This window comes from Bufo gargarizans, chromosome 4, assembly GCF_014858855.1.
Source record: "Bufo gargarizans isolate SCDJY-AF-19 chromosome 4, ASM1485885v1, whole genome shotgun sequence".
Taxonomy (NCBI): domain Eukaryota; kingdom Metazoa; phylum Chordata; class Amphibia; order Anura; family Bufonidae; genus Bufo; species Bufo gargarizans.
The window spans coordinates 51204506-51228261 of record NC_058083.1 but is presented as its reverse complement, the minus strand read 5'-3'; the positions used below and the strand labels follow the sequence as shown (position 1 = coordinate 51228261).

Below are 23756 nucleotides of genomic sequence, written 5' to 3'. Positions count from 1 at the left end.
TGAGGCTTGCGGCAGCCGTCCCTCATTACTCAGTCCCCAGCCGCCACTATTTTTCCCGGTGTGCCGTCCTTGCCTTACACCAGCATGTGTCCCGTAACATCACCCGTGCCCTGACCAACGCAATTATTGGGAAGGTCCAATTAACGACTGACACATGGACAAGTGCTTGTGGCCAGAGACGCTACATTTCCCTGACGGTACACTGGGTGAACGTTGTGGAGGCCGGGGGCGAATCGTGCCCTGGGATGGCACAGGTGCTACCGACGCCAATGATTGCAGGCCCTACTTCCATCAGGATTTCCGCCACCACCTACATTAGTGACTGCAACCCCCCCCTTCTCCTCCTCCACCTCCTCCTCCACTTCCACCTCTGAATTCTCATCTTGTAGCACCAGTCAGCAGCTAGAAGCAGGGTAGCACTGCAGTGGGGAAGCGGCAACAGGCCAGCTGAAACTATGTTTAGATGACAAACAGCACACTGCCGCAGAGCTGTGGCAGGGTATAAGGGACCAGACTGAGCTGTGGCTCTCGCCACTCAACCTAGTGCAGTACGCAGACCTGCAGGGTATTGCGATTGTGAGGTCACAGTTAATAGGCAAACGAGGGTTGCTCTTGGTTACTCACAGTTTATGGGAGACCCTGGGCAGGCGTACAGCAGTGATGGAGAGGCTGGCACAGGAGACCTCTGGGGCACTCTCGGTGTATAGGGACCAGGCCTGATGTTGGGTGAGGTGCCCTGGATGTTGCAGGTGTTTAATGTGCCTGGGGCAAGGTCCCTTTAAGATTCGTGACACCAGTGCCTGTAACGGTGGCACACCGATTGATAGTGGTAATAAGTGAGGAACACGATGTTGTGGTGAACCAAACTTTCTTTACTGGAAACGGTTAACCTTATACAGTCTTTTGTAAGGTTGCAGGTACAGCAGTAGTAATAAGCAGGCTTTAACTATATGGCAGGTACAATGTTCTTTGCAAGATACTCAGAGGGTAAAAACAACACTTACAGACCAGGCTGCACCTTTTCCTCAGAAATCCTGTGCACTATTCCTCAGAACTCCTGGCTGTCTCAATCCCATTGCCCGTATGCCCTAATACTGGCTTTATCCTTGGTAGAAAACTTCCTCAGGTATATATCCCTGGATTTAGGTAAATAATCCTTCTGCCTTTAGCTTGGTTGGTTGCTCTTCTGCTCTGCTCTGCTTTGTTATGTGGAAACTGCAGGTCTCTCAAGAGGTAAACTCTTCTCTTGGTGACTATCTTCTGAGCTAACTCTGGCTCAATATCCTCAGGCAGGCTGGACTCCTTCCACTAGCCTCCTGGTGGCAACTAGAAGCCTGGGCTGTCTAGCTGCATGTCAGGAGGAGGCCCTCAGCTTGTCTATGGCTGGTGCCCTCTCACTTCTGTCTCTCCACAGACTCCTGACTACACAGACTGACCCCTCCCTGTCTGGGCCTAAATATATATACTAAGGGTTCCCTAGCTCCCTCTAGTGTCTAGGATGCTGAACTACACCCTAATAGGCCTGCTACACACACCACAGGGAAAATACACATAAATACATATTAAAATGCATTCAAATGGACTGTGAAATACACTGACACTGTCCCTCAGGAGTAGGAGTACCACATGGCCCAATTGACCCTTGTGTAGTGCCCACATTTACCTAGTGGGACACTACGCTAGAACCAGGCATGGTTGTGTCTGATAATGGTCGTAACTTGGTAGAGGCTTTGCAGCTCGGCAAGCTCACACACATACCATGCCTAGCCCACGTGTTCAACCTAGTGGTTCAGCAGTTTCTCAAAACCTACCCCAATTTGCCTGACCTACTGCTGAAGGTGTGCCGCTTGTGTGCCCATTTCCGAAAGTCATCTACAGCTGCCACTGGTCTGGCAACGCTGCAGCAGCCCTTGCAATTGCCAACTCTCCGGCTGTTGTGCGATGTGAGCACGCGCTGGAACTCCACGTTCCACATGTTGGCCAGGCTTTGTGAGCAGCAGAGGGCAGTAGTGGAATACCTGCTGCAACATGGTCGTCGCCTTTCCAGTCAGCTTCAGCTCTTCACAAGCGACGGGTGGGCATGGATGTCTGACCTCTGTGAGGTTTTACGCAACTTTGAGGAATCAACACAGATGGTGAGTGGCGATAACGCTATTATCAGCGTAACTATCCCACTTCTGTGACTACTGAAATGCTCACTGCTCACAATTAAGGCGGACGCTTTGCATGTGGAAGAGGTGGAAATGAGGGAAGACATTACACAGGGTGATAGCCAGACCACCCTCAGTTCGTCTTCTCAGCGCGAATTGAATGATGATGATGATGAGGAAAAAGAGGAGGAGCATGAAAACTTACAATTACTTGGCTTGGCCCTTGGGGATCTCGGACACCACTTCCACACTTGGCCGGGGGCTCGGCGGAGCTGATGTTGTGCTTTATCCTAATGAGAAAGATTTCATAATAAGGATTTGGAGTGGCAGAGGGGTCGCAGAGCAGAGAGAGGCTGGTGCTGCTACTAGGGAGCTTATACCATGGGAGAGTAATAAAGCCCACCATAATGCCCCCCAGTAGAAAAATTTTTCCTTATAATGTGACAGTGCAAAAAATACCCCCTTGTCATGCCCCCAGTTGAGCTAATGTCCCCATAGTGCCCCCATAATGTGCCAGTATCAAAAACCCCTATATAGTGCCCCCAGTAAATGCCTCCATAGTGCTCCTCTCATATAAAATACCCCTTCTTTGTGGCCTCAGTAGATCCCCCTATAGTGCCCCCAATAATGTGCCAGTAATAACAGCTCCCCCAATAATGTGCCAGTAATAACAGCCCCCCATCATGTGCCAGTAATAACAGCCCCCCATCATGTGCCAGTAATAACAGCCCCCCATCATGTGCAAGTAATAACAGACCACCCAATAATGTGCCAGTAATAACAGCTCCCCCAATAATGTGCCAGTAATAACAGCCCCCATCATGTGCCAGTATTAACAGCCCCCCCATCATGTGCCAGTAATAACAGCCCCCCATCATGTGCAAGGAATAACAGCCCCCCTAATAATGTGCCAGTAATAACAGCTCCCCCAATAATGTGCCAGTAATAACAACCCCCATCATGTGCCAGTATTAACAGCCCCCCATCATGTGCCAGTAATAACAGCCCCCCATCATGTGCAAGGAATGCGCAGTGACAGCCCCCCATTATGTGCCAGTAATGACAGCCCCCATTATGTGCCAGTAATGACAGCCCCCCAATATGTGCCAGTTATGACAGCCCCCCATTATGTGCCAGTAATGACAGCCCCCCATTATGTGCCAGTAATGACAGCCCCCCATTATGTGCCAGTAATGACAGCCCCCCATTATGTGCCAGTAATGACAGCCCCCCCATTATGTTCCAGTAATGACAGCCCCCCATTATGTGCCAGTAGCCAGAGCCCCCCATTATGTGCCAGGAATGACAGCCCCCCCACATTATGTGCCAGTAATGACAGCACCTTATTATGTGCCAGTAATGACAGCCCCCCATTATGTGCCAGTAATGACAGCCCCCCATTATGTTCCAGTAGCCAGAGCCCCCATTATGTGCCAGTAATGACAGCCCCCCATTATGTGCCAGTAGCCACCAGTATTGTACACAAAAAAAATAAACACCTATACTTACCTCCTTGGCAGCCATGCGATGCAGGCCTATTCCGGCCTGTGTCCCACGCTGTACGGCTCAGGCGGCGCGATTACGTCATCGCACCGCCTGCGCCAGCCTCTGATAGGCTGCAGGCACTAGGCCGGCAGCCTATCAGAGGAAGGGAAAGGGACAAGCCTCTCCCTCCCCTGCCTCATCACAGCCATCTGTATCGCTGTCCTGAGGACGGCGATACAGATGACTATGGAGATGAGCGCTTCCACAATGGAAGCGTTCATCTCCCTGTGCCCCGCCGCCGCCCACCCCCACCTCTGAGGAGCTTGGGGGGGGCAATTGCCCCGTTGCCCCCGCTGGATCTGCCAGTGGTCTGTTGGGACTCCGGCACACATGGCTGACTTTATGTTAGGCTGCCTTTCCCGTGACCCTCGCGTTATACGCATTTTGGCCAACACTGATTACTGGTTGTTCACCCTTATCGACCCCGCTACAAAGAGAACTTCTCATCTCTCATTCCTGTGGTGGCGAGGACTAGAAAAATGGTGCAGTACCAGAAGGTCCTTGTGGAAAAATTGCTCCAAAAATTTCCAGCTGACAAAAGCAGAGTATGTACTTCCTTGGGCAACCGAGGAGGGGAGACGAGGGGAACACACAGCAGTTCCAACACAGGCAGGGCAACACTCTCCAAGGCCTGGTACAGTTTCACGACACCCCGTCAGCACCCTCACCCTGATGTGCGCCCTACTGTCACAAGGACAGAAAAGTTTTGGAAGATGGTGAAGGAGTACATAGCAGATCGTGTCAGCGTCCTCAATGATCCCTCAGTGCCTTACAACTACTGGGTGTCCAAGCTGGACACGTGGCATGAACTGGCGCTCTACGCCTTGGAGGTGCTGGCCTGCCCTGCTGCCAGCGTTTTGTCAGAACGGGTATTTAGTGCATAATAACTGATAAGCTTATCCGACTGTCAACTGAAAATGCTGACAGGTTGACTCTTATCAAAATGAACAAGGCCTGGATTGCCCCTGACTTCTCTACTCCACCAGAGGAAAGCGGCTGAACATGAAGGCACTTTATATGTGGCTTTAATGGTGTATTTAATACACTGTATTCCCATGCACCCCTTCCACCACAGAAATGGATATATGGTTCAATCTTCCTTTTCTCGTCCTCCTTCTCCATCATATCAACATGCTTATTAGGCTGCCCTCACCCCTAATGTTTAAGATGGTGAGATTAGCAGACCCTCACCCCTAATGTTTTTGAGGGTCACCAGCAGGCCCTCACCCCTAATGTTTTAGATGGTCAGATCAGCAGGCCCTCGCCCCTAATATTTTTGAGGGTCACCAGCAGGCCATCAATCATAATTTTTCAAGACTGTGTATGATGCCCTCCTTTATGTGTAATAAAGGGTGTATGGAGTGCCGGTTCCTTGTAATTTTTGGCAGCCCTTTCCCTTAGTGCATAGGCTTTATGAGTGTAGGAGTCCCACTACCTGAACAATTGTACCACAATGTGAATGAGGCCCTCCTTTATGTGATATACAGGTTGTATCGTCGTTAGGTCAAAACATTCGGAGCTTGATCCCCGGATGTTTTGTCCGGTCCCCCGAATGTTATGCTGGTAGCATTTTTTTTTTTGGCTATTCCAGGGCCCTTTAATATTGATTGGACCTGGGCAATCCACCACAGATCATCCCCCCCCCCCACCCCCTTGTACTTGTTCCGCTGATCCGCTACTTGCGGACAGTAACTTTGGCGCGCAATCCCATCCTGCGGCGCGTGATCCTGCGAGACCCGCCGCGGTAGGTCACGGGTCTCGCGGGATCACGCGCCGCAGGACGGGATTGCGCACCAAAGTGACTGAACTCATGCCCAAGTAGTCCGCACCGCAAGTAGCGGATCAGCAGAACAAGTACAAGGGGGGTGGTGGGGTGATCTGTGGGGTTGCCCAGGGTCCACTCCCATCAATATTAAAGTTTTCTGCAGTGGTGAGGAAATGAAACATAACAGATATTGGAACGTTACCGAAGGCTGTATTATATAATGACTGCAGTCTGCACTTCATTTGCCTAAACCAGAACACCCCTTTAAGCATGCCTTTAATGTGCAATTTCAACACAGTGGGCTTGTGCCCGGGATGTTTTAAGACCCTAGCAACTCTAGGGACCATCCCTATTACTACTTGTCACTTTGCTACCATGTACCTCCATTGTTTCTCCCCACCCCCTCCCTCTGCTGCGGGTCCTCACATTTGTTTGCCATTAGATTGGGTGGGAGCAGGGATTCCTCTGTTCTGCATACACTTCACTGTGTCAGATTTCTCCATCGCCTCCTTTTTTTTTTTTTTGCAGGCTGAACCTGGAGCAGCAGAGCCAGAGAAGTATAGGAGGATGCAAACACTGACTTTTGCTTCTGAGCTCCTCACAACCAAGGAAGTTTGTCTAGGCTTCACACCAAAGGACGTTGCCTTTCGGGATGAACTTCTTGCCGCTTCTGATCAGGACTGATAACGTCTAAGGATATGTTATGGAGGAGAAAACCGCTCCATTCCAGCCACAAGTTCCTCGAGACGTAGATGGGGCTCTGATTGTCTTCTAGGAAAAGATGAGAAGAAGAAATTAAGACACTTTTTTTAATTCTTAACGAAGACCATCCACCGCTGCTGGGAGTAATTAGAGCAGTTAACGGGCTTTAGCCGGGTCGTCCTCGAGGGAACAATGAGAGGTAGGTCACTGGCAGCTCCACTATGGGGACTACTGCTGAACAATAGCAGATGTGTGCAAGACCAGAGATGGAGAGGAAAGCCAAGGAGGAAGCAGGTCCTAACGAGCCGCTGGCATCTGACAACGTTAAAGGGACACTATACTAGAGGCATGGCTTCTTTCCACTGGCCATGTGGTATATAGATCCCGGCCAGGGGTGCACCACCAATGAGGCCAGGTGAGGCACCACCAGGTAGGGGCAAGAGGGGGGCAGCAGAAGAGCCATGGGCAATGAGCGCTATCATTGTGGCATTGGGGGGGTGGCGGCGTTTCAGTTTTCGCCTCAGGCAGCAGAAAGGCTAGGTGCACCCCTGATCCCGGTTATCAGCCGTTTCCATGTGAACACTCTCTATTGTGTCCCACGGACTGCCTGTGGGATGGGTGAACGTAATCTATTGTTTCCTGTTCCCTTGCAGAACGTGTACGATGAAAAGTTCTGGGGCATTTTAAATATCGCATCTTTGTGTCTACCTTTTTCAAGATCTCTGGTTGCTGTCAGGCAACTGGAACATTTTCCTTTCCATTCAAAGTCCTACTACTTCTCACCACTGAGGGTTTGTTACAGTTGTATCTCATGGTATCTCTCTTGTGAGATGAACAGCTCTGGACTCCAGGGTTAATGATACCTTTTACCTGCACCGATACATTGTAACAAACCATCAGGGCAGGAGATGGAAGTTGTGCTGCCGATGTGTTTGGCTCACAGAATTGTAACAAACCCTCAGCTGTGAGAAGCATTCGGCTTCTGTATGCAAGGAATGGTCCTACTGACAGAGGACAACAACGGCAGATGGAGGGGGGCAGCGCCACAATCACCACTCACGGACCATTTTACTTCCCTCTGTGCCATATTTGCTGAACATGAAGTTTAGAAGGTCATTGGAAAACAGATGTAGCAGAGCTGAGTGCGTTGTTTGTTTCTTATGCACACAATAACTCAGGCTAATACTATAAAGTTACCCGCAGGCCAGTAAAAATGTACAGCCAAGAGTTACGGCAATAAACAAACTGAGCACTGCTACATCTCTGTCTTTCTATATAATGTACATATGTAGTAGGGATGAGTTTGTCAGGTGGCACCACCCATAGTGCTGAGGTATCATCTGTGAATTTTCATAAGTTATAATGGTATACAACCAACCTGAAACAATGACATAACCACCACAGGTGTATTTGTAAGAGTCTCCGGTGGTGGAGCACCCCTTTAAATAAGAACAGCTATAGGACCCCTTTTTATTTCTCCGTACACTTTGGTTTGTCAGGCATGATTCACTTTAGTATAATATTAAATCTGTGGATATTAATTAGTTGGTTTGTGAATAAAATGCCAGAAGAGCAGTGAAGACTGACGCACAGTAGGAAGGAATTTAACCGTGGGTTAGAATGCAGATGAATAGGTGTTAGGAAAGTGGGGTGAGCCCTTCTGGGCTCCATGGCTGCTACTAAGGGAAAATGCTGGGGGGACACCGGCTCTTTAAAGAGACTGGTCACAATCCGCCTCATTCATCTCCTGCTGGTTCAGTTTCAGGCCGATGAAAGCTCCAACCTCGTCTATTTTTGTGACCACAAAGTTTTCGGTTTTCCGTACTGAAGGAAAACAAGACATAGCAAATAGCTGGAGGCCAGAAGAAGGCAACGTTTCACCTCATCAGCCTCCGTCACTGCCCAAAACAGGAACTGGCATCTCCCCAGAGTCTTCAAAGTCCTGCCGTCCACATGGCCAGATAGACAAGGCTGCAACATTGCTTAACATTCAAGGATGGTGGTCACCAGCTAAAAAAATATCCCTCTTACCATTATAAATGTAGTTTTCTCTTTACCACAATTGTACCATCCCCGGCACTGTCTCTTATCTGGAGGACACATAGCTCTGTTCATTCTGCATAGAATGCCAGAGCTACAGTGAAAACTGACACATGCAGGTAGAACAGTAAAAAGGGGGAGAATGGTTCAAGAATGTAACTGTACACAAGAATTTAGATTGTCAGAGTCTGTGTAAATTTGAGTAACAACTCTACGGGCACTGTAATGAGCAAGAGATAATAGCCCTAGTGGTCTAGTGGATGAAAATGTAAATATCCTTTAGGGTCTAAAATGATATAGTGCCTAGCATCCCTCATAGCTTAGGGTTTAATATCCCTGGTGGTCTAGAGTGGTGGTCTAGAGTGCTAAAAGGTTTAATATACCTGGTATTCTCGAGAGTTGAAGGTGTTAATATCCCTGGTAGTCTAGGGAGTTCATGAGCTTACCATCCCTGGTGTTCTAGAGAGCTAAAGGGTTTAATATCCCTGGTATTTTCGGAAGCTAAAAGTGTTAATATCCTTGATGGTCTAGGGAATTGAAGGGTTAAATATCCCTGGTGGTCTGTGCAGATAAAGGCTTTAATACCCCTGGTGGTCTACAGAGTTTATGAGCTGACTATCCCTGATGTTCTAGGGTGCTAAAGGGATTATTATCCTTAGTGGTCTAGAAAAATAAAGGGTTTAACATCCCTGGCAGTCTAGCAATCTGAAGGTGTTAATATCCCTGGTGGTCTAGGGAACTTAAGGGCTTAATATCCTTGGTGATCTAGGCATCTGAAGGTTTTATTAACCCTGGTGGTCTACGGAGTTAAAGAATTTAATATCCATGGTGGAGTAAAGAGCTGAAGGGTTGATCATCCCTGGTGGTGTAGGTAGCTGAGGGGTTTGATATTGTGGGTGGTCTAGAGAGTTTAAGCTTAAAAAAACTTGAGAGATTTTTGTAACATCTTCTTTGCCCACACACAGTCTATGTTATCTCCTTAAGTAGTCTTCTGCTCGACCTTGATAATATAGAATTCCCCACCACTCAAGTCAAAGCTATGTACCACAAATCTGGGAGCTCAAGTGAAGGAACTGAGGCCAAAGAGAGGACTAGTGGTTAACTGCAGGTGGTTATAATGAGCAATTCCGAGATGAACCACAGGGATTTGTCAAGACTTTGGATGCTACCACAGTATTATGTAATAGACACAGAACGTTCCGTGCCTTCTTGGTTGGGCTGTAACTACAGAACAGAAAGCTATAAAAAAGTGTGGTGGGAGACTTGTCCATATAGACCCACAGTTATTGTCTCAAATCAGTATCTATAGGTCTAATGGATCTGAATTGCACTCAGAAATAACTAGACTTCAGTGTTTAGTAACTGTCAGGGAAGGTGACGGAACATGTAGGAGGTCTTGTAGTCATCAAGTAGGGTCAGAAACCATAGGTAAACTTCAGTGTGTAGTAAATGTCTAGTAGGTGTGGAAAGTAAAGGAACAGGTGGTCTTGTAGTCATCAAGTAGGGTCAGAAACCATAGGTACAATGAAGAAATTCGTGGCACACCACAGTAGTTTTGATGCAATTTAATTATAGGTTGATGTTTTACATCATTTCATATATTCATATATTCACATATATAATTGATACATCCGGGTAGAGGCAAATCAAACTTGCATAGCATGTCCCAACGTTTCGGCCATATGTCTGGCCTTTGTCAAGGGATCTGAAGTGGTTAGCTGTAAAGGATTCGACCGGATGTGAACAGACATATGGCCGAAACGTTGGGACATGCTATGCAAGTTTGATTTGCCTCTACCCGGATGTATCAATTATATATGTGAATATATGAATATATGAAATGATGTAAAACATCAACCTATAATTAAATTGCATCAAAACTACTGTGGTGTGCCACGAATTTCTTCATTGTACTACGTGACGATCCTTCGTCCTCCGTGGGCACCCATTACCCAATAGGGTGTGCGGATCTCATCATCCTCTACAGAAACCATAGGTAAACTTCAGTGTGTAGTAAATGTCTAGTAGGTGTGGAAGGTAAAGGAACAGGTGGTCTTGTAGTCGTCAAGTAGGGTCAGAAACCATAGGTAGACTTCAGTGTGTAGTAAATGTCTAGTAGGTGTGGAATGTAAAGGAACAGGTGGTCTTGTAGTCGTCAGGTAGGGTCAGAAACCATAGGTAGACTTCAGTGTGTACTAAATGTCTAGTAGGTGTGGAATGTAAAGGAACAGGTGGTCTTGTAGTCATCAAGTAGAGTCAAAAGATTACAGATAGAGTGGCAAAGGGGAAAACAAGATCAAGCCTAATATTTGACTTACACATTGTAAAAAAAATGTTTTTAAAACTAGTGGAGAAACAAACAGAGTGGCCCCTTGTGTAATGGGCAGAGTGACCATGCGTATGCTGATTGGTCTCCTGGTGGAATAAGCCTATCACAAACATGTTCTTGTAGCCCCATGAGTTTGTCAGATGTTTGGCTGCTCTCACCATGTTGTGTAATTTGCACAGAAATTCCATAGAACAGGAATAAGAACCAATAAAATGAGTGGTGAAAGAAGAACGTGTCCATGTTAGCGCGTACTTGACAGAATGTTGGCCGGTGTCACAGTATTATGTAATATATACAAAAGTTACAAAACCATTTGAGGATGGACGATTGCCAATGACCAGGAACTGTGCCATAGGAACCTCTGAAATATGTATAGATACCCCCAGAGGGGAGCGGCATCTGCTTTTCTCCTCGTATAGAGTAAGAACATGAGATTACTGAATAATACAGGGAGCTCCGTTACATATAATCCTCAATTCCCAGTTGTCACACTTGCTGGAAAATAATCCCACCCTGCTAAACCAGTGATGTCATCCCACTATTCCTGGCCTCGAGTCTCCATCTTATTATCCCCAGCCTGCCAGAAAAATGATGTCGACAAGTGAAAAATAATATTGGATACAAATTAACCATTAGAGTTCTAGAAATGAAAAACTTGTAAAATTATTTAATGGATCGGGATAAAACGCCCAGCTGCCACCAGTGGTTTCCTAATCATGGCAGGTGACCATCTCTACTGGTTGCCATGTCTGTTCCCATAAGCTCAGCTTCTGTAAATGTCAGCCTCTGCTTTTATTAGGACATTTAGTGGTGTACCCAAAGGGGTCAACAAATCTGTGAACCAACATGGACCCCTTGGCCTGGAGGCACTATAAGCCCATCAGGAACATAGGAGAACTTATGTCTTATAATAAGGAGCAATGTGAACGTCTGCCGCACTTGATGATGTCATCACACTACTTCAAATATCGTGTAAATCATGATGTCATATTACATAATGCTAGCAGATGATGTTATAGGTTACCTGGGTAGACCGCGGGCATGCATACAACGTCCAAGTCAATGGTGGGTGCAACTGCACTCTCCAAAGTAAGTGCAGTGGTTGTGGTTGCACTTGGGCTCCTGGTGTTGGGTTGCCAAAAGTCTCCCAGCCCCATAAGGAGATATCAATGCTATAAACCCTGACTGAACAGGTTTAAGGCTCAAAATTTTAAAATAGACCCTTTTGCTCTGCTACAATGTATCATAGAAGAAGGTGGGAGTCATTTTTCCACCCCTGGTTGGCATATTTGGAAGCCCTTTAGGAGTTAGAGCTGATCCCTCTTGGTATTATGTTATATGGTAGAATTAAGTAAATGTCATGGAGACAATTGACTATTGAAGGGGTTGTCTGGTTTAATTAACCCATTTCCGTATTGCTTTTTTAAGGGAATTCTAAGTTAACATAGTGAGGATTTTCATATTAAGGACCTTCATCTATTACCCAAAGCTGAGAGTGGCCACAAAGAGTGTCTCTCAGTCTGGAGGACCTGGCGTGTACATGCATTACATAAAAAGTCTGTTGACAACTATGTAATGCCTCATTTTATCCTGTGGTGGTGCTGTAGGTGAACTCAGCACCTGCTGTTGGGTTTCTCCACAGATGAGAACTGATCGATGGGATTCCCACCAGTTTGACGTCTATCAGTAACCAACTTTTTTTTGTTGTAAGCTACAAGGCTTCACATCTACTTACTATAAATGGAGACAGACTTATTTTGTTTTTCAGACGAGCAGCTCCTACAAGAAGACGATGACATGCCCTCGTCTAGACACAGGCAGAATGGTAAGTGACCCTCAGAAGGCAAGTAACCAACTGTTCACGTCCAATCTCCACACAAAGTTTCCGTTTGACTTTGAGTCTACTGTCCTCTCAATACCAGATCAACCTTCAGCACCTGAGTCATAAGAGGAAGAACAGTTGCTAGGGACAAGATGCCTCACAAAACCATAGAAAAAGATAGCGATACACAGTGAATCTGTAGCAATCGAAATGTCTGAACTTCTTTAAGTTAAGCTTCAAGCTAGGTTGAGAAACAAAAAAGCTTCTCAGTACAAGACTATTGCATGAGCTAGAATTTTTGAAGAAGTGACAATTCTGTCTGTAATCTATAAATTATAGGTAGGACCAGGACCAACTGTGCCAAGTGCCAGAAGAACCTGTCCCTCCAGAACTCGGTGAAGGTTCTCTACGTCTTTGTGGTGATTCTCATCATTGCTGTCATCGTGTTAGCGTCGTTGGGTGAGTAGCAGAACATCTATCTTTGCTTTATAAAAAGTTGTTAGCTCAATATATCTGTCACTTAAAGAGGTTGTCTGGGTTCAGAGCTGAACACGGACATACCCAGAATTTCACCCAGTTCATGCTCCGATGCTCTCCTTTGCCCTGCACTGAATCGCGAAGGGCAAAGGCATTTTGTGGCGTTACGGTGGCGAACTGGGTTCTCCTTTACACTGCATGGCGGAAGCTTCCGCCCAGCAATGAGCCCGGTGACATCACCGGCACTGATGGAAGGGCTTTAGCGCTGCCCTAGCCTGTAAAACGGCTAGGGCAGCGCTAAAGCCGGCCCATTCCAGCGCAGAGCAAGGGAGCACATTGGAGCATGAACTGCTCCGATGCTCAAGTCAGGGGGGCTGCCTGGGTGAAATTATGGGTATGTCCGGGTTTAGCTCTGAACCCAGACAACCCCTTTAAAGGGCTTATCCATTTTGGACGACCCCTTTCCAGACAACCAGTTAAGGGCCATGAAGGAGAGGAGAGGTCGGCGGTCTACTGTTCCCCTTCAGTTGACTAGAATGGAGAGCCACCTGATAAGCACAGGCTATGGTGGACCCAACAAGAGTTACTCAAACAACCACTGACACCAATAGGTGATAAACAACAAATAGCATGTGCCCGCCTCCACCGGCGATGGCACCGAAGAGAACAACTCCTTTAAGCCAGCATCTTAAAACCTAAATGTATGATTGTGCAGATTAGTATAATCAATAATAGAGACCTTTGGAGAATCTGCATTTTAATTACAGCGTTGTAGCCCCTTCTCTATACAGTCAGGTTGCTTAGCAACCACACGAGCTGTTGTCTGGGTGACCACCTCTTTCGTACATTAAGAAGCACATACAGTGGAGTTCACAGAAACAGGCAGGGCCCTGTAGAAAATAGAAATCAGGAATGTGGTCCTGGGTTTTTCCTCCATTTTTTTTCCTCTAAACTTGCCCCAATTACTCACCTTCAACAATGCAGTCCTGCCCCCTCCCATAGTAGCACCCGCTTTCTCTCTGTGACGCATGACCATGTGCATGTTGAGAAATGTTCGCAGTAGAGATTAACTAATCTTTGACGATTAACAAACAGCGCCATACGTACTGTTGTGGCTGTTCCTGGTACTGCAGTTCAGTCCCATTCACTTGAATAGGAATGAGATGCAGCAGCCTGGTTAAAGGGAACCTGACATCTCCATAATGCCCGCAGTACCTTAAAGGGGTTGTCTCACTTCTGCAAATGGCATTTATCATGTAGAGGAAGTTATTGCAAGGCACTTACTAATGTGTTGTGATTTTCCATATTGCCTCCTTTGCTGGCTGGATTCATTTTTCTATCACATTATACACTGCTTGTTTCCATGGTTACGACCACCCGGCAATCCATGAGTGGTGGTCGTGCTTGCACATTATAGGAAAAGGCACTGCAATATGCGCGCTCCCATGGTCCCGGCCACCAGAGAGGCCGGCTCTTTTTCCTATTATGTGCAAGCACGGCCACTGCTGATGGCTTGCTGGGTGGTCGTAACCATGGAAACGAGCGGTGTATAATGTGATGGAAAAATGAATCCAGCCAGCAAAGGAAGCAATATGAGGAATCACAATATATTGATTTTGTGTAGGCACAGACTTCTGGGAGCAAGCGCACCGGAGAGTCTGCACTTGTGCAATGAGACTGAGAAACCAAATACACTACAGCTGGGAGCACTGTGCAGGCGCCGGAGGACAGCGCAAGCGCAAGAAAAAAAGAAGTAGGTGGGCAGTTGGGATCATTATGGAGATGTCAGGAGATGTCAGGGGGTGCTGCCCCTTTATTTGGCGGTCAGACCTCCACTGGTAGCTTGTCCTCTCTGAGGTTGTCATCTGTATCTCGTTTACTGGAGAGAATACACATGAACAGCGGTGGGGGGGGCGTGACAAAACCGCCGACAACAACAAACACTTGGCGCCAGCAGAGGCCTCGACCCTGGTGGACGGAGGCTGACAACTGACAAACTGCACATCACAGGCTGAGGAGCAACGTCCATGATGTCTGCATGCTATGTAACAGACAGCTCACGTATTGTGCTGCTCACATGTAGCAGAGCTAAACCTGTTGGGATGGCACAGCTTGTGTAGAGTAACAAGCGTCTGGCTTAGATAATGCAGTCCTATGCCAGAGGTACTGCTAACACAATAATATCACCAAGTCTCGCGCCAAATGACAAACTCAGCTCTGCTAGCTTTACCTTTCTGTATCCAATTGGGAGCCTGCATTATTATGCACTTTACATCCTTCACTCACTGCGCGCTGTCAGTCTTCACTGTAGCTCTAGCATTATGTTCAGGGTGAACAGCTTTTTTGCGGACTGCAGTATTATAACTCAACAAGGAGATAAAAATAAAGAAAAGTGACTTGGAAAAAAAACAAAAACAAACCATGAGTTTCTCATTTGACGTTTTTTAATGTTCTATTCAGCCACTGGTGGCCGCCAGTGCCCAGAGGTGTTTTCCCACAGACCACCAGCTTTGCCTATAGAAGTGTCAGTCTGTACTGCATTCTGACATTCTGTTCCTAAGCCAGAAAGACCAGTTTGAACACAAGTTTAGCTTCTAGGGAGGAAGGAGAAGAAAACAAAAGGACCATAAATGCGTACTGTCTCTTTAAGGGACATGGCCGAGGACCTCGGGGTAAACAAGAATGACCGCACTGAAGTCGAATGTCAGGAGATGAGTAGATGTTGAGGGATGACGCCTCATTTCACTGTGTTATTTACAGTTTTCAGGAAAGTCAATTCCCTGTACGATGACTTCAGCTCTGCAAAGTCCGGCTATGAGAAGAAGATTGTCTCCGTCCAAGTGGATCTTCAGGAGCTCGGTAAATATTGGGATTTTCCTTCCCGGCTGAACTCTCCGGCTCAGTTTCTTCCATTAGTTTGTTTAAAGAGCCAGTCAGAAGCTTTGAACTCTGCCCGCCAGACTTCTGCCTTTTTCTTACTGTTTTCTCTAGTCAGGTTGCCTAGCAACCATTGCCTTCTTGTCTGGGTGACCACCACGGGTCAAGGATGTGTCCACACAGCCACATTGGCATCTGTAGAAGTACGAGGGCCCATGCGGCACCACTGTAGGCCTCGGCCTACAGAGGACATTCCCCTGCCAGAGGCACCATCTTAGAGGTGCCCTCCACTGGAAGCACTGCAGAATTATAATGGTGCCACACACAGTCCTTATAGATGCCTACACTCCGATAGCCATAAGTACTGGGTGTGCCGCCATCCAGGCTCTGCCCTGTATAGGAGGCCTCAGGTGTTTGTAGAGTCAGGGTTTCTGGGCACTGAGCATTAGTAGACTTACAGTTAGTCAGGTAAGTGGATTTAGTATTAGAAGACTTACAGTTAGTCAGGTAAGTGGATTTAGTATTAGAAGACTTACAGTTAGTCAGGTAAGTGGATTTAGTATTAGAAGACTTACAGTTAGTCAGGTAAGTGGATTTAGTATTAGAAGACTTACAGTTAGTCAGGTAAGTGGATTTAGTATTAGTAGACTTACAGTTAGTTAGGTAGGTGGATTTAGTATTAGGAGAGTTACAGTTAGTTAGGTAAGTGGATTTAGTATTAGTAGACTTACAGTTAGTCAGGTAAGTGGATGTAGTATTAGAAGATTTACAGTTAGTCAGGTAAGTGGATTTAGTATTAGTAGACTTACAGTTAGTCAGGTAAGTGGATTTAGTATTAGTAGACTTACAGTTAGTCAGGTAAGTGGATGTAGTATTAGAAGATTTACAGTTAGTCAGGTAAGTGGATTTAGTATTAGTAGACTTACAGTTAGTCAGGTAAGTGGATTTAGTATTAGTAGACTTACAGTTAGTCAGGTAAGTGGATTTAGTATTAGTAGACTTACAGTTAGTCAGGTAAGTGGATGTAGTATTAGAAGAGTTACAGTTAGTCAGGTAAGTGGATGTAGTATTAGTAGACTAACAGTTAGTCAGGTAAGTGGATTTAGTGTTAGAAGAGTTACAGTTAGTCAGGTAAGTGGATGTAGTATTAGAAGAGTTACAGTTAGTCAGGTAAGTGGATGTAGTATTAGAAGAGTTACAGTTAGTCAGGTAAGTGGATGTAGTATTAGAAGAGTTACAGTTAGTCAGGTAAGTGGATGTAGTATTAGTAGACTTACAGTTAGTCAGGTAAGTGGATTTAGTGTTAGAAGAGTTACAGTTAGTCAGGTAAGTGGATGTAGTATTAGAAGAGTTACAGTTAGTCAGGTAAGTGGATGTAGTATTAGAAGAGTTACAGTTAGTCAGGTAAGTGGATGTAGTATTAGAAGAGTTACAGTTAGTCAGGTAAGTGGATGTAGTATTAGAAGAGTTACAGTTAGTCAGGTAAGTGGATGTAGTATTAGAAGAGTTACAGTTAGTCAGGTAAGTGGATGTAGTATTAGAAGAGTTACAGTTAGTCAGGTAAGTGGATTTAGTATTAGTAGACTTACAGTTAGTCAGGTAAGTGGATTTAGTATTAGTAGACTTACAGTTAGTCAGGTAAGTGGATTTAGTATTAGAAGAGTTACAGTTAGTCAGGTAAGTGGATTTAGTATTAGTAGACTTACAGTTAGTCAGGTAAGTGGATGTAGTATTAGAAGACTTACAGTTAGTCAGGTTAGGGTAAGTAGTTGAAGGATTAGTAGAGCTAATGTTAGTAGGGTTAGATTTAGATGGGCTCGTAGAGTTAAGGGGGTTATCCAACCCCTATAATGCACCCCCAAAATGCCCAGACACCACATACAGGTTATACTGACCGCCGCTGCATCTGCCCATTGTGTGGATCAAACATCCCAGGGAGCTGGGCGTCAGAATCCTGCTGATAAGATAGTGATGGCCTATCCACTTGTACAGGGGTGCACACCCCCACCGGAGGGGGTGTGCCACCATTAAATGTTATTTTATTGTATTTCCGCATACTTTTGTAATTTTCTTTCTACTACAAAAATGCCTCAGCTGAGAGATATTCTCTTTACTTCAGTATAATGGTTCCCCCCCCCCCCCCCTGGTGTGTGACAGTTAAAAGAACAGAGCTGCAGCAAAAAGGACACACCTCCTGAAAAAGAAAAGTCCCCTGATGTTAGGAAGAGATCTGCAGAAGAAAGTATATACTCCCTGTGCCGTGATAGGGAGAGAGCTTCAGCAGAAAGGACACGTCCCTAAGCTGTGATACAGAAAGGGCTGCAGCAGAAAGGACATGCCCCTGAGCTGTGATAGGGAGAGAGCTGCAGTAAATAAGGCATGCCCCTGAGCTGTGATACGGAGAGAGCTGCACCAGAAAGGACATGCCTCTGAGCTATGATACAGAAAGGGCTGCAGCAGAAAGGACATGCCCCTGAGCTGTGATAAGGAGAGAGCTGCAGTAAATAAGGCATGCCCCTGAGCTGTGATAAGGAGAGAGCTGCACCAGAAAGGACATGCCCCTGAGCTATGATACTGAAAGGGCTGCAGCAGAAAGGACATGCCCCTGAGCTGTGATAGGGAGAGAGCTGCAGTAAATAAGGCATGCCCCTGAGCTGTGATAAGGAGAGAGCTGCACCAGAAAGGACATGCCCCTGAGCTATGATAGGGAGAGAACTTCATCAGACAGGACACACCCCTCAGCAGTGATAGGGTGAGAACTTCATCAGAAATGACACACCTGCTGAGAAAGGACACACCCCTCAGCTGTGATAGGAAGCAGAATGACACACCTGCTGAGAAAGGAACCACCCCCTGAGAAGGATATGCTCCCTGACCTGCAGCAGAAAAGACATGCCCTATGAGCTGTAATAGGGAGAGAGCTTCAGCAGAACTAGGGTGAGATGGTTAGCGTTAGTAAGGCTAGGGGGTAGGTTAGCGTCTCCTCACAACATTGGGTAATATCTCCATGTAATGAGAACATGTTCACATCTGGCGTATTCTGCCGGTCACATGATATCCCCCGGAGTACTCGGCGGTAAAGCACCGGCTGTGTAATCACTGCGTTCATTTCCAGGCAGGATCGGCTGGGTGTTGTTTTGCAAATTTAATGGGAATTTGAAAGTTTTCCAAAAATCTGTTTCTACTTAACGTCCATCAGACATAAGTATTTCCGGGGGCTTAAATCCCTGGGAGGACCCCGGCATTAAGACTGACAACTAATATGGCCGCCATTACGATGAGCCAGGCTGTCCTACAACCCGGGCGAGTTCTAGTCCTGTGACGGACTGTTCAGCCATCACATCCCTCATCCTGTCCCCGCGGAGGACTTATTATTGGCTGCGGAGAGTCTAGTGAGGCTCGTTAACTAATTACAGGACGATATCCGATTATACGGCTACAGCCAATAGATCATAGAGGAGGGTGAGACCGGGCCAAAACCGTGTACAGCTCCAAGGGCTTCTAGCATACTTTGTGTGGCAGTTCTTCACTGTTTATAAGATCACCGCTGGCCATCAGTGAATGGGAGCATTCTTGTTTGCTTCCAGAGATCATCCTGACCTAACACTCCTCCCAGCTGGGGGGTTGTTACAATTGTATCCAGTGTAGAGCTGAGGAAAACTAGTTCTATGGTCTTAGAAATTTGCAACAATATATCAGCGTAAGGTCCGGGTTCTTTAGCTCATCTTTAGGCAGATATTTTCGGTTCTGGTAGGTTTCAAAGGCGATTTTTGGTCATGTGAGGTGGAAGGTAGACATACAAAAGTTATCAAGTTTGGGTGTCAATGAGATTCTGAAAAAGGGATGAATACAGACCCCCGACTGAGACCCCGAATCTCAGACACCCCTTTAAATTAACTGTACACCACATCCCCCTTAACACAGTCCCCAGATGAATTCCATCTTAAAGGCTATGTACACCTTCGGAGACCATTTTTTTAAATAATTGCATGTTACTGATTTTTGGCTAAAAATCCTTTTTTTTAAATTGGCCTTTTTAAAAAATATTGAGCCGTTCTGTCACAAAGGCATAACTTTTTCTAACTGTGTGACTGGTACTTGCACTTTGTGTCAGTCATCTAATAACCCTTATCTCTAATTTTCTAAAAGGTCATAAACACTTATTTAAGCCACATTCTGATCAGTAAGATAAGAACTGAGCTATAATGAGTGTTTATAACAGGGATGTCAAACTCGTGGCCCTCCAGCTGTTGCAAAACTACAACTCCCATCATGCCTGGGCATACTACAGCTATCAGGGAATGATGGGAGTTGTAGTTTTGCAACATCTGGAGGGCCATGAGTTTGACATCCATGGTTTATAAGGTCAGAGATAAGGAGTCTGTCAGCTCCTGGTCTGACGGAAAAGAGAGAAATCCAAAGAGTGCTACTAGAGCATCTCAGCTCTTTACAGAAAGAAGGGCTCCATATTTTTAATAAAGATTAATTTAAAATAAGATTTTTAGCTCAAAATGAGTACAATGCAATAATAAAAAAAGCCCCCAAAGGTGTACATAGCCCCTTTTACACAGATCCCCAGACAAAACACCCTCAGATGAGACAGTACCTTTTACAGATCCCCCCTTAAAACAGACCCACCCCTACAGACTTCAGACCAGACTTGAAGATGCAGTTAGTTACCTAAATTTTAACATGTGGTCTAATTGTTAGGTAAGTTGCAATCTAATAAACTAATAGCACACACACAACACATTGAGTAGACAAGAAGGAAAAGTAAGTGAACCCCTGTGTTAAGAACTCCAAGGGCTAAACGGCAAAAGAAGCTTTATTTAAAGGGGTTTTCCAGGCTTTTAATATTGATGACCTATCTTCAGTATAGGTCATCAATATTAGATCGGTGGGAGTCCGACACCCGGCAACACCACCGATCAGCTGTATGAATAGAAGGCGTGCGCCGTGCATGTATGCCGTCCCCTGTCTATCTTTCTGCTCGCTGTCAACATAACCGATCTCTTCATACAGCTGATCAGGGGGCCCCCCGCGATCTAATATTGATGACCTATCCTATATTCACCCCTTTCCATTTTTACACACCACTCCTCAATTCTGACCATAGACAAAACTCTGATATCCAGGAGTGAAGAAGAGTGCAAGAACGGGTAGAGGTGAGTATAATTTAAAGAAATGGCATCTGGGAGGTCTCCAGGAGTTTATGCCCATGCCTATACCATCCTCTGTGAGCAGAAAGACATCCATCCACCTTGTCTTACAGGGTTAACTCAGGGATCTTTATGACCTAGATAGTCCTCTCTAAGGTTCTTGGAGTTCTTGGGCAGGATGAACTTTTTTGTGTCATGTTCCACCCCCATCTTATCCTGCATCTCTGTATGGTTCATGAACAATTTTACAATTTTATGATGTGTTTAATAGGTTGACATCATTAGAGATTAGTCAGATTTTGACAAGACTGAGAGAAAAAAGTGTTAGAAGGAGATATCAATTAGCAATGTTTAAGTAATTATCCTATTAATAGTTCCTTTAATAGCAGCAAATTTTGATAATTATGTTTTTAAATCGTTAGATATAAAATCAATTGGAAACTGCTCCTACTGCCACGATGCCACCTACTTGGGCCAAGAAATCAGCAAACTTCAGGGGGAGTTGGAAGAGATACAGAAGATACTCTTGGCCCAGGACATGCAACTGGACAAGACATCTCAAAATCATCAGCTGCTCATAGCCACCAACAGCAAAATGGGCAATCAGATAGAGAGAAGTAACATCTCCCTTCGACAGATCAATCAGACTTTGGGTCTTTTCCTGTCGCAGGTCAAAGGGTGGCAAACCACCGCAGCTGAGCTGGAAACTTCGGTGAAAAACTTGGTCCAGGAGAGGTATGACATCACAGCCGCCGTCCAGCAGATAAATTTTACTGTTGGGCAAACTTCGGAGTGGATACAGGTTATCCAGAGAAAAAACGATGAGGAAACGTTGACCTTACAAAAAATTGTCACTGACTGGCAAAATTATAGCAAAATTTTGGGTGGATTTAAATCCACTTCTGTCAAAACCATTGACCTGGTAAGAAACATTCAAAGCAGCATTACAGCCACAGCCCAACGTATCACTATGAACACGGAGGTCATGCATGATCTGGTCCTACAAGTTATGGGGCTTCAGCTCCAATTGGACAACATCACTTCTTTTCTTGATGACCACGAAGAAAACATGCAAGATCTCCAGTATCATTCCAAGTACATGCAAAATAGGACTGTTGAGCGGTTCGAGAGCCTTGAGGGCAGGATGTTTTCTCATGAGACTGAAATCGGGACTATATTCACAAATATCAATGCTACTGACAACCACGTGCACAGCATGTTGAAGTATCTGGACGATGTACGTCTCTCTTGCACACATGGGTTCCATTCTCATGCTGAGGAACTGTACTACCTTAACAAGTCTGTCAGCCTCATGCAAGGGGCCACCGATTTGCTGAGAGAGAGGTTCAGTCTTATGAATGCTCGTCTAGATTTTGATGTTAGGAACCTTTCAATGATCATGGAAGAAATGAAACTGGTGGACATCAAACATGGGGACATCCTACAGAAAGTCACAATTGTGCAAGGTAAGCATCTCAAGCATCTTGTGTCAAGTATTAAAGTTATCCCTTATCCACAGGATTAGAGATAACTAACTGATTGGCGGGGACTGCCACTGATCCTGTGAATAGGGGTCCCATATCCCCATCCTGATGGGGCGGCAGACCAGACACGTACCTTGATGCTCAATTCATTCTCTATAGGACTATTGGAGATTGCCAAGTACAGAACATGCAGTCCCATACAGAATGAATGGAGCGGGTGGGTTCATGTTCGGTCTGATGCTCCATCGGGACAGGGATATGGGACCTCGGACTCGGGATTGGTGGGGTCCCAATGGCCAGACCACCACTGATCAGTTAGTTATTCCCTATCCTGTGGCACAAACTTTTTCTTAAAGGGGTTCTTCACAACCAGCCTATCTGAGATTAGTTTGGCCTTAAGGTCAAGCCAAAACTGGCATAGATTAATTAAGGATCAAGAAGGGGCACAAAGGTTTAAAGCAGTCCAAAGCACTGCATTGGTTAACTTCTTAATTGTTGGTTAATTTCTTAATGTACACTTAAATGAAGTCTGTCAGCAGTTTTGACCATGCTAAACTGCTGATAACACTAGGTAAGGGCTATTTTGTGTAGCTCCTGCAAGTGCCCTGCAAGGAGGTGGTGCTTCTCTGTGAAGTGCTCTCTGGATTGAGCTGCTTCACAACCCTGTCCCTCTGCTCTGAGTGAGGAGCTGTAGTAGTCTCCTGATTGGATGCTACAGCTGTCATTCAGCGCACTGGGGAGGGGCTATGAAGCAGCTCAATGTAGAGACCAGGGGGCACTTCACATAGAGGTACAGCCTTTTGGACATTTGCAAGAACCTGACCTAGCAGAATAAAAGTTCATATTTACACTAGTCCTGATGATAAAATAGCCAAGAAAAGTATGTTTTTCCCTCCTCGCCTGAACCCCTAACTAGTGCTGTCTGCAATTTGGCATGGTCAAAACTGTTGACAGACTCCCTTTGAGTGTTAATTGTGGTGCTATTACCACAATAGGATGTAATGATACAGTACATCTAGTGGATGGCAAGCGCAGAAGATGGGTTTCTGTGGCTGAGCTAGTGCTACACAGCATTGTACTCCTGTTGTGTGACAAAAGAGTACAACTACACTGTGACATGTGTCGTGCAACATTTGTGTCACAGTAATGTTGCGCAACATTAATGTTGCGCAACATAAAAACATTAATGTTGCGCAACATAACATTAATGTTGCGCAACATAAAAACCAAAAAATTATAGGCACCTTAGTATGATACTAAAAAGGAGCCTTCATATGGCTTTGTCCAAGGAAAAAGTTATGGTTCGTGGAAGGCGTCAATCAAAAAATGCTTGGTCCTGAAAGGTCCTTGCCTTCTGTGCACTTGTGAGTAATTAAAATGTTTATTATTATGAAAATGAGGTGCCC

The 23756-nt window shown here is 45.7% G+C and overlaps 1 protein-coding gene across 3 annotated transcripts in view; it reads left to right on the top strand.

Annotated features, from left to right (window-relative positions):
- The first annotated feature begins 5758 nt into the window (after positions 1-5758).
- The window catches only part of SCARA3 (scavenger receptor class A member 3), a 39688-nt gene continuing 21690 nt past the window's right edge, over positions 5759-23756 (top strand). The window contains exons 1-5 of one of the 3 annotated variants that reach the window (XM_044289363.1): positions 5759-6361; positions 12300-12356; positions 12693-12812; positions 15591-15689; positions 21289-22332. In XM_044289363.1, coding sequence (XP_044145298.1) covers positions 6355-6361; positions 12300-12356; positions 12693-12812; positions 15591-15689; positions 21289-22332 — 1327 coding nt within the window. In that variant the 5' untranslated portion in view covers positions 5759-6354. Of the gene's footprint in view, positions 6362-6552; positions 6578-12281; positions 12357-12692; positions 12813-15590; positions 15690-21288; positions 22333-23756 lie in introns of those variants that run through there. The other 2 variants (XM_044289361.1, XM_044289362.1) reach the window with 2 other exon arrangements.